The 15,412-nt window shown below is 46.3% G+C and overlaps 3 protein-coding genes across 8 annotated transcripts; all 3 read left to right on the forward strand.

The window, feature by feature from the left end:
- Positions 1-2,523: 2,523 nt before the first annotated feature.
- Positions 2,524-7,795, forward strand: gdpd3a (glycerophosphodiester phosphodiesterase domain containing 3a). Of its 3 annotated transcripts, none has more exons than XR_002835826.2 (11): positions 2,524-2,630; positions 3,577-3,726; positions 3,857-3,899; positions 4,000-4,135; positions 4,296-4,341; positions 4,575-4,693; positions 5,055-5,144; positions 5,571-5,704; positions 6,034-6,093; positions 6,318-6,449; positions 6,572-6,616. XR_002835826.2 is itself a non-coding variant. In XM_023792293.2 (11 exons), the coding sequence occupies exons 2-11, from the start codon at positions 3,588-3,590 to the stop codon at positions 7,049-7,051; spliced, it is 963 nt and encodes a 320-aa protein (XP_023648061.1). In that variant the 5' UTR covers positions 2,524-2,630; positions 3,577-3,587; the 3' UTR covers positions 7,052-7,795. The 3 variants fall into 3 exon arrangements, 2 of the variants coding, with proteins under 2 accessions (XP_023648061.1, XP_072561175.1); XM_023792293.2 differs by lacking the exon at positions 6,318-6,449 and adding an exon at positions 6,908-7,795 and having other exon boundaries at positions 6,572-6,623; XM_072705074.1 differs by having other exon boundaries at positions 6,318-6,580.
- A 215-nt stretch (positions 7,796-8,010) lies between these two features.
- On the forward strand, positions 8,011-10,736 carry LOC111833741 (protein yippee-like 3). 4 transcript variants are annotated; one of them, XM_023792312.2, is made up of 6 exons: positions 8,012-8,347; positions 8,691-8,706; positions 8,797-8,915; positions 9,001-9,044; positions 9,138-9,246; positions 10,052-10,736. In XM_023792312.2, exons 3-6 carry the CDS (start codon positions 8,799-8,801, stop codon positions 10,139-10,141), a joined length of 360 nt encoding a protein of 119 aa, XP_023648080.1. In that variant the 5' UTR covers positions 8,012-8,347; positions 8,691-8,706; positions 8,797-8,798; the 3' UTR covers positions 10,142-10,736. The 4 variants fall into 4 exon arrangements, with proteins under 4 accessions (XP_023648077.1, XP_023648080.1, XP_023648079.1 ...); XM_023792309.2 differs by having other exon boundaries at positions 8,011-8,706; XM_023792311.2 differs by having other exon boundaries at positions 8,691-8,915.
- A 256-nt stretch (positions 10,737-10,992) lies between these two features.
- LOC111833740 (phosphatidylinositol transfer protein beta isoform-like) lies at positions 10,993-14,254 on the forward strand. Its single transcript, XM_023792306.2, has 11 exons — positions 10,993-11,235; positions 11,560-11,590; positions 11,699-11,844; positions 11,996-12,087; positions 12,219-12,226; positions 12,328-12,402; positions 12,486-12,569; positions 12,674-12,751; positions 12,923-13,030; positions 13,123-13,245; positions 13,492-14,254. The coding sequence occupies exons 1-11, from the start codon at positions 11,216-11,218 to the stop codon at positions 13,537-13,539; spliced, it is 813 nt and encodes a 270-aa protein (XP_023648074.1). The 5' UTR covers positions 10,993-11,215; the 3' UTR covers positions 13,540-14,254.
- The last annotated feature ends 1,158 nt before the right edge of the window (positions 14,255-15,412 follow it).

Genomic DNA, 15,412 nt, shown 5'->3' on the forward strand with positions numbered 1-15,412 from the left:
GCGCTTGAGCAGCGATAGCGTGCGCTTATGGGTAATGTAGTTCTGCAGTAGTTATTGCCGGATGTAATTTTGTATTTTGCTAGAAATGTGTTTTTTCTCATTAAAGTTGGAGAGGACGTTTAAATATGAATGGCACTGTTACAAGAGACTTATAGGTACAGCGTATCAAATAATCAGAGAGATGTACAGCCATAGACTAATAACATCCGTAGTGCCAAGGTAAACTTCATCATTACAGAGGCCCAGTGCACAAACATGCTCCATACAAATCCCTAACATTTGTTGTCTGCTGCTTTTGTTTAATACGTAAGATGATGAGATCTGTAGGTGGCATAGTGGTTACGGATGCAGGTTTGACACCTGAATGGGGCTCAGCAGAGCCAAGCCAGTACAGCATCCTGTTTTGGAAGGAGGTGCGTTTTCTCAGCTTGACACCGTCTATTCCTGCTTCCCACCAGCTCAGCCATGGGCATTATTAACAAGGTACGGATGGCCATCAAGAAGACCAGCCCATGTGAGCACCATATTTACCGCCAGTGCGCACTCTGGGGGATCAAGGTCTTGCTGCCTTTCACACACGAGCATGAGGGATGTGTATCTTTCTGTGTCCACTAGGTGGCAACAGTGGCCCTGTTCAGCTGCTCTCTGTTCAGCGACTTGTGTACATTACGGCCAGGCTCTCTGGCAGCCTTTAATTCTTTATTAATATCCATTTCTAGCCATCTTTGCAGAGCACTGATCTCCGCGTTATTGATTGTTGTTTCCTGGTTGGGGGTTTGTTTCCTTGACTGAAAAACTCATCCAGCTGTTTCACATTAGCATTAGTGACACATGCATGATTATAGGAGACTGACCAATCAGCACGCAGCAAGAACTCTGTTCTCAAGTGAAATCCAGGTCCTTTTAATTGAAATGGTAATTTATAATTCCTGTCCTAGCTCAGAGTGTCCTCCCTGACATGGATTATCTGGTCACCCTATCTCTCAGCAATGGCCCCCACTCAGGGTCCGCACAAAATCTGTCCATTCACAGAGGGGGCTCAGTCGGTTCGTGCAGGAGAGCCTGTCTATTTTTCCAGGTTGTTGGGGGGGGGGGGAGCGATCAGATTTCCGAGAATTATAAACAATTGCCGGTTATTGCACAATACCTTTGAGTACTTTCTTTTCCACTTTCATTCTTGGAGGAAAACAGATGCTTGTGTTCAGATTTAAAACGGAGTTTGTTTTGAGAAAATGCATGATGATTCTGAACAGGAACACAAGCGTTTCACAAAAGAACTGGAACCTTTTAGGCCCGGGAAAGTGCAGAAGTGGTGTCATCCTCAGGTCTGGGGCTGGGACTGGGACTGGGACCTCCTCTTCCTTCTACTCTTCCTGTCCTTTCTCACAAGCTCTCAAGCTCTCATCCCAGAACCTGCGGTTGAGGCGCAGCCTCTTCCCATCGGTCTGTACTTATCTTGTTTAAAATGTGAGAATATCAGTATGATCCAAAGGCATTAGTGATGTAGTTCTGTATGAGGTGTACGGCTGTAACAGAATTGTACAAGTACACTAAATAAAATGTTACACGAAAACGTTTTTTTTTTCTCAGTTGTTAAATATTTCCTGAACCAGCAGAGCTTTTGCCTTCAGTTGCAATCTTCTCTTTCAGCTGGGTGATTAGAGAGCTGCCTGTCAGGTTCTGTGAGGTTTCATAACATCAGTTATTGAGAGTGGGGGCCTGGGTGTCACCCCCCTTTCTGGTTTTACTGACGTGTGAAGTCATTGTTTTCCTCCCTGGATGGGAGGTAGTCATCATTGCTCTACCTACATGCTCCTCTCTAGCCAGCTGCTGTTCAGGCCATTCAGGCCGAACTCGCCTTCTGTCCTCCCCTGTCCTGCTCTGTGCCTCTTGCATTCACTATTCCCCTTTGTCCCCTCCGTCTTGCTCTGCCCCCCTGCTCTGTCCACCCTGTCCCCCATCCTGCTCTGTTCCCCCTCCCCGGGGGAACTGTTCTGTCCTCTGTCCCCCAAATCTTGCTCTGTCCATCCTATCATGTTCTGTCCTCCTAGTCCTGCTCTATCCACCCTGTCCTGTTCTGTCCACCCTGTCCTGTTCTGTCCTCCCTCCCCAACACCCTGCTCTGTTCCCCCCGTCCCCCAGCCCCTCTCCCTCCACATGGCAGCGTTTTTGCAGCTCTCAGCATTACCATTCATCCATGAGTGCCGTTACGCCCCATGCAGCTGACAGAGCGGCTTCACCTCCCTCCGCTCCTGCAAACATGCTGGTGGGGGGAGGGGGGGGTTTATGTTTCACACTGATACTTTATAGTGATCCAGTACTTATTGTGATAAGAGCATTTCTCTAAACATTAATTTCTCATGTTTCAGTTGCTCTGTCTAGTTGTCACTTTTACAAGCGCTAATAGCAAGAATGTAAAGTGGGAACATTATGGTGGAACCTGACCACACCCCCCCCACACACACACCAACGGAGCCGCCCTTGGTTGCACCTCCTATAAAGGCAGCTTCTGATCAGCTCCAGCCCACTCGGAGGCCTGCAGCCATCCAAAGCAGCAGCACTGATTGGCTACATAGATCCTGGGATCAGACTGCGCTTAGGTCCATGCCACGCTCATCTGCTGTCTCTCTGTATGTATGCATTGTTTACTATTTCTTAGTCCATTTTTACCGTCAATAATTTATGTCCATGTATTGTTGTGTGTTTTTTTGTTGTGGGGGGATGTTTGTGGAGTAGTTCTGTTTTTGTTTTGTTCACTCCCACATATTTTATTTCTTTACTTTTCTTTAAAAAGGGAGAAAGGATGTAGTATGTTATAGAGGTATAGAGGTAAGAAGCATGCACTGATTACAGCGCATTGCCACACCCACCACACAACAAACAAGATATTTTCTGGTGGCTGGACTGCCAATCCTGCCACCAATCCCCAAGTTTTTCCCTGTAGGTTGGAGGACCTCCTTATAGTGCTGGATGTAGATTATCATCATACCCAGTATGAAGCAATTGCAGGTTAAGAGCCTTGTTCAAGGGCCCAATGGAGTATGTTATAGTTAATTATTACTTACATATTGCCCAATAAAGATACATGTGAAAGAGAAATGCCATCAGGTGAGTGGAAGTAGGTGTGGCATCACTGTTCCCATCACCTGTGCAGGTGAGCCCTAGATATAGGGTGTGTAGTTTCTGGCCTGTTTGTTCATGCCTTGTGGACTTACTCTCACCTCTGCCAGCTCACATTCCTTTGACGAGTCATTGACAGGCATCCAGGTGGGAGGGAGTGGTTTTGTCGGGCTGGAGGTGTGTATGTGGGGGGGGGATGTGGCAGAGGGGGCTGCAGGGGGAGAGGAACAGGGCAGATTGGATGATGGAGTTGCATGCACATGATACTGTCCAGAAGGTAGACTTTCCAAATGGATCACAAAATTCTAATCTTTGAAAGTTTCTACATATCACTAAAGCACATCAGTATAGATTGTATATAGATGCATTATATAGACTTGAGAGTGATGGTTTCATTGAGAGCTTTATGATCATGGCTGCTGCACTGAGAGAGTCATACAGGCCTATTTCCCACAGAGTACGCAGTAATGGCCAGTTCCCTGTACTACATAATCCCAGCCTTGGGGGGCTACGCTCTTGCTTCCTTCTACCTGCTGAAAAACCCCCACATCCTGCACAAGAAAAAACGTGTGGCTTTCTACTGCAGGCATATCTCTCACAGAGCGGGTAAGACGGCCGAGCATGGGGCCCCAGGCTGTCGCCAGCGAGCTGGAGTAGTACCCTGCACCATACTCATTCACATTCCTACTGTTTGTTATCAGTGTCCTGTGTTTTACCATGTTTCATTGCATGACAGGTTCAGGAGAGAGAATCGAGAGCACAATGGAAGCCTTTAGACAGTGAGTAAAACAGCCACCACCTTCACCTCCGCATCAACTGGACATGGAAAGTCAGTCTAGCCCCACATTTTTTTCCCTCTTTTGTCCTGCCCTGTCTTAGTGCTGAGGAGGCAGGAACACATATGCTGGAGATGGACTGTCACATGACCAAAGACGGTCATGTGATTGTATCACATGATGAGAATCTCCTGCGACAAACTGGAGTGGATGTCAATATCTCCTCTGTCAACTTGGAGGTTAGAAGTTAGTGCGTCAAACAAGGTTCAGCAGTTCAATGTAGTTCCCTGTACATTCTTACCAAACTAAGCTTAAAAATAATGCATACAGTTGCTTGACAGAATTTGCAGTTCTAAGTAGTAGTTGTTAACAGAGATTAACTTGTGTTTTTTTTTTCAGGACCTGCCTCTCTATAAAGAAAGGTTAGAGGTCACTTTTCGTGAAGGTTAGTAGCATATGCATAAGGAAATAGGATTGTTATGTGACTTGCAGATTTTATTCCCAGAACTGTATTTGTATAGTTGAGATGAAAAATCGCTGTAGTGAATTAACACCAATGTGGAAAAATCAATAAAACTGATAGCTAGAAGAAGATGATGCGGCGTTTTTCGTCAGCATTCGCCCCCTTGTGGCCAATATTGGAACAACTCGCTTTGTAAGCCACCGCGTTTCTGGCAGGCTATTTCAGCACGGGCACAGACAGAAAGTTTGCCCTGTTGGAAGACGTCTTCCGGAGTTTTCCGAAAATGCCAATCAACATCGAGATTAAAGAAGACAACGACCAACTGATCAAGAAGGTGAATATATGGAGATTGATTGGCCAAAAAAAGAAACCATGAAAATGAGGTTATCCTAGTTCTATGCACAGGGGGTGGCTAAGCAGGGAATGCTATATGTACCCATAACTGTTTCGAATGTTGACTGAGTTTTACCTACACCATGCCTGTAAAAGTTATGTAAAAGTTTTTTATAACACTTTTTAACCGTAAGTTGGTATGGTAGCACGTTGAGTTTCCCCCATTAATAGGATAACATTATTGACCATTTTAAAATACATTAAAGACCTTGTGCCATTTGATTCTGTACATTAGTCACCCACATTCTCTCAGTGAATCTGGGTTTCCTTGACATTGTGAGAACACTGTATCCCAACCACAGGTATCCTCGCTTGTGCAGCAGTATGGTAGAGAGGACCTCACGGTGTGGGCCAGCGTTGAGTCCGGCATCATGAAAAAATGCCTCAAAGAGGTGAGAGCTTCCAGTCACTGTCTAGAACCACACTGTCCACTGTGTCTGAGTAATGTTCACTGGAAGAGCTGCAGTGTTGGCATGGTGATCCCTAACTTTCTATTCCCACCCTCAGTAGGACAGTCATTCAGCGAGGAAGATGCTTCTGACTGTAGCTCCAACCTGACAACACACTAGCTATTTGGGCACCTAGTTTATGGGATGTTTAAGGGATGGTCAGTGTTTAAACTGCATGGATTCCGCTTTAATGCCCACTTGTTTAAAAGAAAGTTTTGTTTAAACTACATGCACATTCTTCTGATTTCTCCTTATCCTTAATGCAATTTATAATAAAATGTCTGAAGAGCAATGATGCACATCTTACATATGCACCTCATTTATCACGGTAATCAGTATTCTAGCTGCCTCCCACCTCCCTCCCTGCAGAACCCTTCCATGCCGTACATGTTCACCATGGTGCGAGGCCTCCAGCTCCTCCTGCTGTACTACACCGGCCTGCTGCCCTTCATTCCACTAGGAGAGAGCTTCCTGCAGAGTTACCTGCCCCACGTCTTCAACCGGTGAGGGAGGTGTGCCCCCACACACACCTAACCCCAACCATAACCCTCATCTGCACACACCTAACCTTAACCATAACCGTAATATGCACAAATCTAACCTTAAACAAAACTCTAACCCAAACGACAACCTACACACACCTAACCACAACCAAAACCTACCAAACACCTTTTCAGAGTGCCAAAGACGAAAGGTTTCTGCATTTAAGTTTTGCTAAAGCAAATGCACTTGGTCCCCTGTGTAGTAGTTTTGGATATGTTTGTGTGTTTTATGTCCACATGTTCCATAATTCTGTTCAGATTTAGACCACCTTGCTGAATTTGCTTTGCAGGACATACATTCCTGATTCTCCAATTCTGAGGAACAGATTTGTCATCTTTCTGATTGAGAAGTAAGTATTGCCCCCCCCCCCCCTGCTGGTAGGCTCGGGGACCAGAGCGGAGCCGCTCATTATTATTGACCTTTCCCATCTGCCAAGGCTCCAACCCACTTCACTCTAGTCGAAGCTCAGTTATACTGACTTCACATCAAACTGTGACCTGCTGGCCCTCAATGGCCAAAGCCCCACGTATCTTATTTACCTCCTTCCTGCTCCCACCCCCACGGTCTAATCAGCGGCACAGGACAATCGGGAATGATCGGGCTTCCCTGAAGTTCTTGTTCATGTGTGACGGGGCAGGGGGTGGGACACTCATATGAAGCCAGGAGAGACAGGGAGATCCTCTTACTGGCCTCTTGGGGCAGGAGGTAGGCTTGCTCCACACCCCCACCCCCCACACTAAGCATATTTCTGACTGCCAACATTGTGTGTCATGGCATCTGAGCCATACTGAAAACAAGTCTACAGATAATTGCCCGTCTTGTTCCAGGATAATGATGAGGAAAAGTCTGTTGAAACACCTGGTGGAACGAGGCATTCAGGTACGACCCCACACCCTGCGAGTCTCCCTTACCCCTGTCCACACACATGCTCTTGCTCTCTGATGATGTAACGTCTGACTGGAGGCTTTTCTCCAGCGTGGTTAGGGTTAGGGTTAGGGTTAGGGTTTGCCATCTTTCTTAAACATGGCCAGTGGGTCCTTACAAATAGCCTTTTCCCTCTTCAGCAGTGACTGGTGCACCCTTTTTGATGCATCTGGTGTGATGGTCTTCCTGGCATGGCTACACCGAGCCCCTGACCCCATGACTTTTTCTTTCCTCCTCAGGTGCACCTCTTTGTCTGTAATGAGCTGACAGACATTGAGGAAGCCTTTGCTCGTGGAGCGACAGGAGTGATGACTGATTACCCCACGCTCCTGACAGATTACCTCCGCACTCATCCGCAGATCACTCCACCCTGCAGCCATTAGGGAAAAATCTGCCAGCGAGGAGGAGCCTGACCTGCCCCCTCGTGCCAGGAGAGAACAGCCTGTAGCGTATCGGTCTTTCATTTCAGCTGAACATCCTTAGCTGACAGTGAAAGGAAGCACTATCATCCTTCCAACACCAGGGGGCATCAAGCCCCAGTTTTCAGCAGGTTAAGCCTTTGTAACTGTGAAGGTCGTCGGTTTGAGCCCCGGCCTTGGCGGAATAGTCATATCTTCATCAGGCATTTCAGCAAAACCCTTAACCCACTGGAATGCACAAGTATATTAATTTTGCAGTGTCCATTTTTGTGTCATTTCTTTTGTTGTAACACGTAAGTCTGTTGATGTTCAGGGTTAGACATGTCCAGGTAAGTACATAAATAATTAATAATTACCACTCTCACTGGATCCAATAGACATCAGTAGACCCATTTGCCATGTTACCTAAGTATTTTTTCATAATAGTATTTTATGTAAAATTTGTTATCTTGTTTCAATGTCAAAAAAAAAATCTTTTGGTGCACGCAAGAGGATGCCATAGTACATTGAATGTGATTCGAGTCTTGCAAACTGTGGACAAATGGGTGTCTAGCTGAGCCTTTTCTTGTTGTACAGAATGTATCAAATAAAACCTGCCATTTTGATGTAGTGGGGACATTTTTCCTTTTTTTTTTTTGGATCCCCAAAAGGGGAAATTCAATTTTATGAAAATCTGTGACTGCAATAAAAAAACTAAAAATGCCGAAAGACTTGCTTAGTTTGGTTACTTAAGGTTTGTGTGTTTGTGTTTGTATGTGCGTGTGTGTGTTTGTGTAGTTACGGCGCTTTAAGGCATTAAGTCCTGTAGTGCATGCCCAGTCTGCTAGAGGGCGCTATACTCAGCGCCAATACGAAAAACAAAAACATGTTCAACACGCAATCCGAACCTGCGAAGGCGATTCGCTGGCTGACGTTGCGTCGTGCTTCCGTCCTCTGATTGGCGGATGTTTTGGGTTTGTTTTTTTCGGGGTACTGGTGGCGCTGCGAATTGAGGTCGCGTTTTGAACAGACTGCACATTATTTTCGTCACGACTGCGGCCGAAACAGATCTGGGAATCCGACAGTCGTATGAAATTCTTACTCTGGATGTGTTTCATGGTTTATATAAAACCGCCGAAATTCTAGTGTGGCTCCTGTTTAGTGTGGGCGTGACCTCCCATGCGGCAGCTCCAAACCCCATGCTGGGCTCTAGCTGACGTATCAGCGTTTCCTTCGGGTTAAAGCAGTTAAACATCTGTTCGCGATACATTAGGCCTGTCGGTAAGAACACAAATTATAGGTGAACATCGGTGTTTGCCAGATAGTGGTTAATAGTTGTCTGCAGTGATTTGTGTGCTTTGTTTCGTGTTGCATGCGAAACTCTGCTTGTATATTTTTCTGTATTTTTATTATATATAGTTAATATGTATTGTAAATAGTCAATGTTATCTATGTTCTGAACAGTGCCTGATATGTAGGTCAAATGCGTTTTTATTCTATTTCAAGATTTAAGCAGCATCGACATTGTCGGTTTCTTGTGTTTCAAAGCTGTGCTTCGCCTAACGTGACTTTTCTTGTTTCTATTTCTGTAATATAAATAATGACGTATTATCTCCTATTTCAGTTACTTCCGCCCAGATGTAAGTCCTGGTTGATATTGCCATGCAGGATATGAAGTGTTTGGAAAGTGTATGGCAAAACTGAGCGAATTTTATATTAATCGGTTTCAGACATGGTGAAGTTGTCGAAGGTTAAAACTTTCCAGGCATACCTGGACTCCTGTGAGCGTAAGTATAGCTGTGTCCATTGCCGGGCACACCTGGCCAGCCACGATGAGCTGCTTTCTAAGGTACGATATACTGGGCTTCTCTTATTTTACTGCTCGAGGACCACAGGAAGCTTGTACCACTGAATTCCTGTTTTGTTTCTTCTAGTCTTTCCAAGGCAGCCAGGGACGGGCCTACTTATTCAACTCTGTGTGAGTCCCTGCCCTCTCAAGGCAGCTCTGAGTGGCCGTTCTGTTTGGGCAACTGCCGCTCTGGCTTCACCTCTGCGCCGGCTGTGATTTCAGGGTGAATGTGGGCTGCGGGCCGGCTGAGGAGCGCCTCCTGCTGACAGGGCTGCACGCGGTGGCGGACATTTACTGCGAGAGCTGCCACACCACCCTAGGCTGGAAATACGTAAGCTGCCCCCTCCAACTCACCGCGGCTTCTCCTTGAGACGGTCGAACGGCTAATGGTCTCTGGCATCTTCGCTGGCGTCTGGTGTGCCGTTGGCCATCTTGTCTCCACCAGCACCTGGCTGTAGGGGGAGGGTCTGAGATCGTGTATCCTGCCAGTTCCCAGACCACTCTAAGCCCCAAAACGTCATTCTGTAAGGTGCTCATTAAGGAATAGTGAGTAGAGCCCCGTTTCTAAGGTGCTATTGCTTTTTTCACGCTAAAAAGCTGAAAATGAACATGTTGACATGAACAATTTGTTTGGAGCTTGTTAGCGTGAAAAAAATAATAATATATTTGACCCCTTTTGAAGGAAGTTCCGTGTTTCTGTACAAAAGAGATACTGGGCTTCCCAGAGGCTGTGCTAGACCACGTGCAACACTTATTTACTAATCAGTTAATTTAGACTTTGGTCTTATTTTTAGTCGGTTAGTTTAGAAAAGTGTGGTCATATCAACTCTGTGAAATAATAAATAAAGAGTATTCTGCAGATGGACAGAAATGTTTAATATGAGGTCTTTGTATGTGACCTACAACTACTCGCATATACTTAAGGGCAAAGATGTGTGGTTTGTAGTTAGGAGAGCTGTTTGACACATGTACATCACAAAGACTGGCACAGTAACGAAACGTAAACAACGGATCCCGTCGTAACGTCTTTACGTCTTTGGGAATGATGTATTGGGGCCTGAGAGTGGGAGATGTGCTGTCAGCCCCCCCCCCCCCCCCCTCGGCTTGACTCTGGTCCTGTTCCCTCGTCTTTGCAGGAACAAGCTTTTGAACTCAGCCAGAAGTACAAGGAGGGGAAGTTCATCATCGAGGTGTCGCACATGATCAAGGATAATGGGTGGGAGTGAGACGGTGCCCCATCACTCCCAAAGGACTTACAGATACAGCACAGTGTGTGTAAATGTGTGTTTTTAAATGCCCCCCCCCCCCCCGTGTAACTTGGACTGGTATGTATGTGTGTATTATGTATTTGTGTTCAAAGAGAAATTAGACCCTTCAGATTCTGTGGTTTAGTAGAATACATGGTTTATTGCAGGATTCTTGAATTGCAGATTACATTAATAAATACTCTCTTTGTGTTTCTAAGCTAGTTTGCACAATAAATTCTGCATTTGTATTTTTTCCCACAGGTTGAATAATGTGAAAGCAAGAATAGTATGTAGATGTAGAGGGAGAGCATGTGAAATGGCTGGTGTGTCTGTTGAGACTGTAAATACTTTTGTCAGGTTCAGCTGATGTGTATGAAGTACATTCTGATGGTGTGACAAGTTTGTGTGCTATGCGTTTTGGGGGAAAATGTCTGTAAATATGTATAGAATCGAAGCATTGTGTACAGTGTCTCTGTCTCAGAAATGTCTGACTGTATAGTGTTAAAAATAAATAAGGAAACTGATCCTGGACATTATTGTAAAATGATCATAATAAATTATTTATAGTACCTGGCATGTCAGTGTTAATGTTCTGGTTTCCTTCCAAATTGCATTTAATCACATTACGTAAGGGTTCATTAAAATTTACGGACCCTGAATCAAAGCACATCACTTTAGGTAATTCTAGATAGGTTTGGCTGTTGTAGATGTAGTTTAATTACCGGTATGATAGAATTTCATTAATTACGGAGGAAAATGCAGCCAATCGTGGCGGTGATAACACGGCTGAGGTGCAAGAGAGCGGCTCCCTCGGTAATTTTCCGAGTTCCACCGCTGTGATGGGACGCGGCCGGTCAGTGTGTAGCGCAGAGGCCGGTCTTACGGAGCACTTTCAGCGTGCAGCGCCGGGTCCGGCCACCCCCTCCTGCCCCACACCGCCGGGTCCTGCGGCCCCCGTCCCTCCCCTCGCTCGCCGCTCCGTGACGCTGGGGGAGGGCGCACGTTCCGTGTTTCCGGCGAGCGAATCTCGGCGCTGGAGCTGCCCGGTCCGACATGGTGCTCATTAAGGAATAGTGAGTAGAGCCCCGTACTTAACGGCGCCGCCGCAGCTTGCGCGGTATTTACGGTGTTAAGCCTCGGGGTGACGCTGGGTGTCGGTGCGGCGCCGATGCCGCGATCCGGCCGGCCGGTAAACGGCTTAATACCCCTGTGGGCCGCCGCGTCAGCCGCTTTATATTCATCTGTTTCTAATGTCCGACTGGCTATCGATCTGTGCGAAACCGTAGTGCAAAATCCGGAATAAATACTGTCACCATCAGAAACCACCAGTCATTGTTATTAGTGATGATAATAACAATAATGTCGAAATCGCCTGTTTGAATTTCTGTCTTTTTCAGCCAAGTGCTCCTGCCATGTTCTGTAGAAGAGGTAAGCGGGCGCATTGCCGTGCATCGCCATTATCATCTCCCTTTTTTAACCTCACTCCGTTAATTAGAGGCCGTTCACTGGAGCATGCGGTTGTTCCGTTTCCCCCAGTATCAGGTCGGCCAGTTGTACTCTGTGGCCGAAGCCAGCAAGAACAACACCGGTGGAGGGGAAGGCATCGAGGTCCTGCGCAACGAGCCGTATGAAAAGGACGGGGAGAAGGGCCAGTACACGCACAAGATCTACCACATCCACAGGTCTGCCCCTGCATCCAGCTGCAAACAGACAGTTAACAACCACAGGGTGACTGAACTTATAGCCGCTTTGATCGCAGCTACCTTGAATGTAAAATTTAGATACGCAAAATTAGTGTCTGTATTTACGGATTTCCGTCTCGCTTTCATGCAGTAAGGTGCCCAGTTTCATCCAGATGTTTGCCCCTGAGGGAGCCTTGATCTTCCACGAAAAGGCTTGGAACGCATACCCATACTGCCGCACCAGTCAGTACACACCCTGCCAGCCTCCAGTCCCAGTCTGCCATCCGCTGCCTCATTAACTAAAATGCTGATACATTTTCCCTTTCCCCCCCCCCCCCCCCCCATGCTGCCTGCCTTAAAACTGTGGGATGCAGTTGTGACTGTAAGTATCCTTATGTGATTTAGTAACATGTACAGCTGCCTCTGTCAGAGAAGGTGCTTATAATGTCCATCTTGCCCATTGTAATACCCTGATATTTGCAGAACGAATACATGAAAGACGACTTCTTCATTAAGATCGAGACCTGGCACAAGGCGGACATGGGAACCACGGACAACGTGAGTGTGCAAGTCGCTCGCTTGTCTGGCTGCTCCCCAGCGCCCTTCTCTGACACCGTCCTCCTCTCACTGTGTCCCCGAAGCCTCACGGCTTGACTCCAGAGGAGTGGGAAGACACGGAGGTGGTGCCTATCGACATCGCGGACCGCTCGCAGGTGGATGACCTGGTGGGTTCGATGAGTGCAGATCAGCCGATTCTCGTTACCCACTGTGTCCTGAACTGGGATCAGCACAGAGCTCTGACCTGTTCTGTGCATTGTTTCTGAACCAGGACTACAAGGCTGATGAGGATCCAGCCATCTTCCACTCAGAGAAAACTGGCAGGGGTCCCTTGGGTCCAGGCTGGAAGGTATGGTGATACCCTCTCCAACCATTGTGCCCCAGGTCCGTGTGGGACCAGACCTCCCAACCTCCTTTATTGCCATCAGTGTGTTTTCCTCTCTTGTGTCCAGCTGAGGCTTTTATGTGGTCAGATGAGATCATGCATGGATAGACACCCTCTCTGTGCTGTCCTGTGCAGACAGAGCTGCATGGAAGTAACTGCCCCTTCATGACCGCCTACAAGCTGGTGACCGTTCACTTCCGCTGGTGGGGGCTGCAGGGCAGGGTGGAGAAATTCATTCACAAGGTAAAGCACACGGTGGAGCAGTACAGGCTGAGGCTGCGACATTCATTCCAGTGATGGCCTGTTTCTCCCCCCCCCACACTGTCACCAAGCAGCAGGAGAAGAGGCTCTTCACCAATTTTCACCGTCAGCTTTTCTGCTGGCTGGATCGCTGGGTGGACCTGTCTATGGAGGACATCAGGAGGATGGAGGAGGAGACGCAGCGAGAGCTAGACCAGGTGCACATTCAAACTCCCCTCTCTTGTGTGCTTCTTGTGTTTCGTTTGGTTACTGCAGCCCATAATGTAATATCAATAGTTTACACCCACCACAGTCATTTAATGCATGTTTTTTGGTTTAGTCAAATTAATTGATAGTACTGCATGAAATTAAATGACATCATTTTTGGCTTTAATTATTTCGATGGTGCATCAGATCTTTGATAATCTTGTGTGTTTTTTTTTTAAACCCCATCTCCTATTCAGATGCGTAACCAGGGACCGGTTAGAGGGATGAAAGCAGGTGAAGATTAGAAAATGAAGAAGGGGGTGGGATTATGGGACTGTTTGCTCAGTCTTTATTTTTACCTCAGAGTCCCACACAATGCGCTTCGTTCTGCGGCCAATCAGAATGTGCCACATCACCAAGTCCTTTCACACAGGAAGCTGTCACGCCTTCTTCAGGATTTGAATATCCTTTTTCATGTATCTTCGTATTTCTCTGTCCATTTACATGTTTTTTTTGCCCACTTAGCCCGTACTCACACATGGCCCCAGAGAGGCATTTGTCACTCTGAATGATCGAAAAGTGCTTGTTTGCTAAATGCTGCTACGAAAGTCAGCGATTTTTAAGACGACCAGTAGGAACCTCCCACACATTCCTGGCACATTCAGCCGGCCTGTGAGGCTGCTTCTCACTCTGGGTTACGACGTGAGGGTGATGTGGAGAGGCCTGGATCCCAGCTCTCCCTGGCTCTGTTTGTGTTGGGACTTTTCCAGGTTCTTTGGTTTTTAGCCAAGGACCCTGAATAAATACAACTGAACTTTCATTTTATGTTATTTTTGTTCCATTTTGCACCATTAGTTACGGTAAGGCAGCGGGCCAGTGGGGCAGGTGGGTGAAAGGTGCATGTCAGTAATACGTCGATGGCAGCTGAATCGGCCACTTGATATAATCTATGTGCTACAGGGCACAATGGTCAGCGTTTTAAATGAGCATTTCTGAATAAAATGTCTATTACATAAACAACTCTGTGTAGATTCCTGGGCACTGAGGTTGTGGGTGTTCCAGATCTTCACTCATTTTCAGGTATCTATACATCCAATCATGGACCATGGGGGGATCCTGCAGCCTATCACAGAGCACAGACCCAGCAAGGTGCTGGTGAATCGCGGCCTCGTAGCCAGTGCTGTGGAAAAGTGCATTTCACACAGTTACAGTGATTTTCTACATATTTCTGGATTATGTAGGAACTTTGAAATGCATAAGGATTATGTACCCTGCATATGTCCTACATGCGCTCAGTTAAACTTTGTTTGCAAAGTTTACTTACTTGCTTTATTTAACACCACATACAAATAAAACAAGAGTGACACAGCGGTGTCACAGATGAGTGTGTGGCTGGTGACAGTGCATATTGTACAAATTGTTTCCTTCCAAAATTTTTGGAGTCCTTTGGTAAAATCTTAAAACTTTTCGTTTTGGATACAAAGGCAGAGCCACTAAGTTGTACTGAGAGAGGCACTGCAACATAAGTCATAAGACAGGCAAAAGACGAAGTCACTACAATGCTAGTCATAAGACACTACTCATACGAATAAGAGGCACTGCAACACGAGTCATAAGACAGTGAGAGGCACTGCAATGCAAGTCAGACACAAGTCAAGAATGTTACAGGCACTGCAACTTAAGTCACAAGACAGTCAAAAGACAGAGTCAATGCTAGTTATAACAGTCATAAGACAGAGGAACTGCAATGCAAGTTATAAGACATTAGTTATAAGAATGATAGGCACTGCGACACAAGTCAAGACAGTGAGAGAGGCGCTGAAATACAAGTCAAAATGTTATAACACAGAGTCACTGCAACGCAAGTTATAAGACATTAGTCATAAGACTGAGAGAAGCACTGCAAAGTCAAGGCATTGACTTTGAGTTACTACAACACAAGTTATTAGACAGTGATAGCACAGTGAGAGAGGCACTGCAATGCAAGTCATGAGATATTAGTCATAAGATTTGTCTTCTTTATGTATCTTTGTACTGGCGTAATAAAGGGTTGGGTTATATCCAAAATGATAGAAGTTATGTAAACATGGCTGTTGTTGAAAGCAAACAGTCCCACAGAACATGAGGATTGGACCACGTTGTGCGATGTTATTATTAGACATTTCGGGAAGGCAAACC

This window comes from Paramormyrops kingsleyae, chromosome 22 (assembly GCF_048594095.1).
Source record: "Paramormyrops kingsleyae isolate MSU_618 chromosome 22, PKINGS_0.4, whole genome shotgun sequence".
NCBI classification, from domain to species: domain Eukaryota; kingdom Metazoa; phylum Chordata; class Actinopteri; order Osteoglossiformes; family Mormyridae; genus Paramormyrops; species Paramormyrops kingsleyae.

Bases quoted from the DNA above. Each gene is read 5' to 3' on its own strand.
- LOC111833741 (XM_023792309.2), top strand. From the start codon at position 8,667: ATGACGTATTATCTCCTATTTCAGTTACTTCCGCCCAGAT. The intron at 8,707-8,796 runs GTAAGTCCTGGT...AATCGGTTTCAG, and splicing joins TCAGTTACTTCCGCCCAGAT to ACATGGTGAAGTTGTCGAAG. The intron at 8,916-9,000 runs GTACGATATACT...TGTTTCTTCTAG, and splicing joins ACGATGAGCTGCTTTCTAAG to TCTTTCCAAGGCAGCCAGGG.
- LOC111833740 (XM_023792306.2), top strand. From the start codon at position 11,216: ATGGTGCTCATTAAGGAATA. The intron at 12,570-12,673 runs GTGGGTTCGATG...TTTCTGAACCAG, and splicing joins GCTCGCAGGTGGATGACCTG to GACTACAAGGCTGATGAGGA. The intron at 12,752-12,922 runs GTATGGTGATAC...TGTCCTGTGCAG, and splicing joins CCTTGGGTCCAGGCTGGAAG to ACAGAGCTGCATGGAAGTAA.
- gdpd3a (XM_023792293.2), top strand. From the start codon at position 3,588: ATGGCCAGTTCCCTGTACTACATAATCCCAGCCTTGGGGGGCTACGCT. The intron at 5,145-5,570 runs GTGAGAGCTTCC...CCCTCCCTGCAG, and splicing joins TGAAAAAATGCCTCAAAGAG to AACCCTTCCATGCCGTACAT. The intron at 6,624-6,907 runs GTACGACCCCAC...TTTCCTCCTCAG, and splicing joins TGGTGGAACGAGGCATTCAG to GTGCACCTCTTTGTCTGTAA.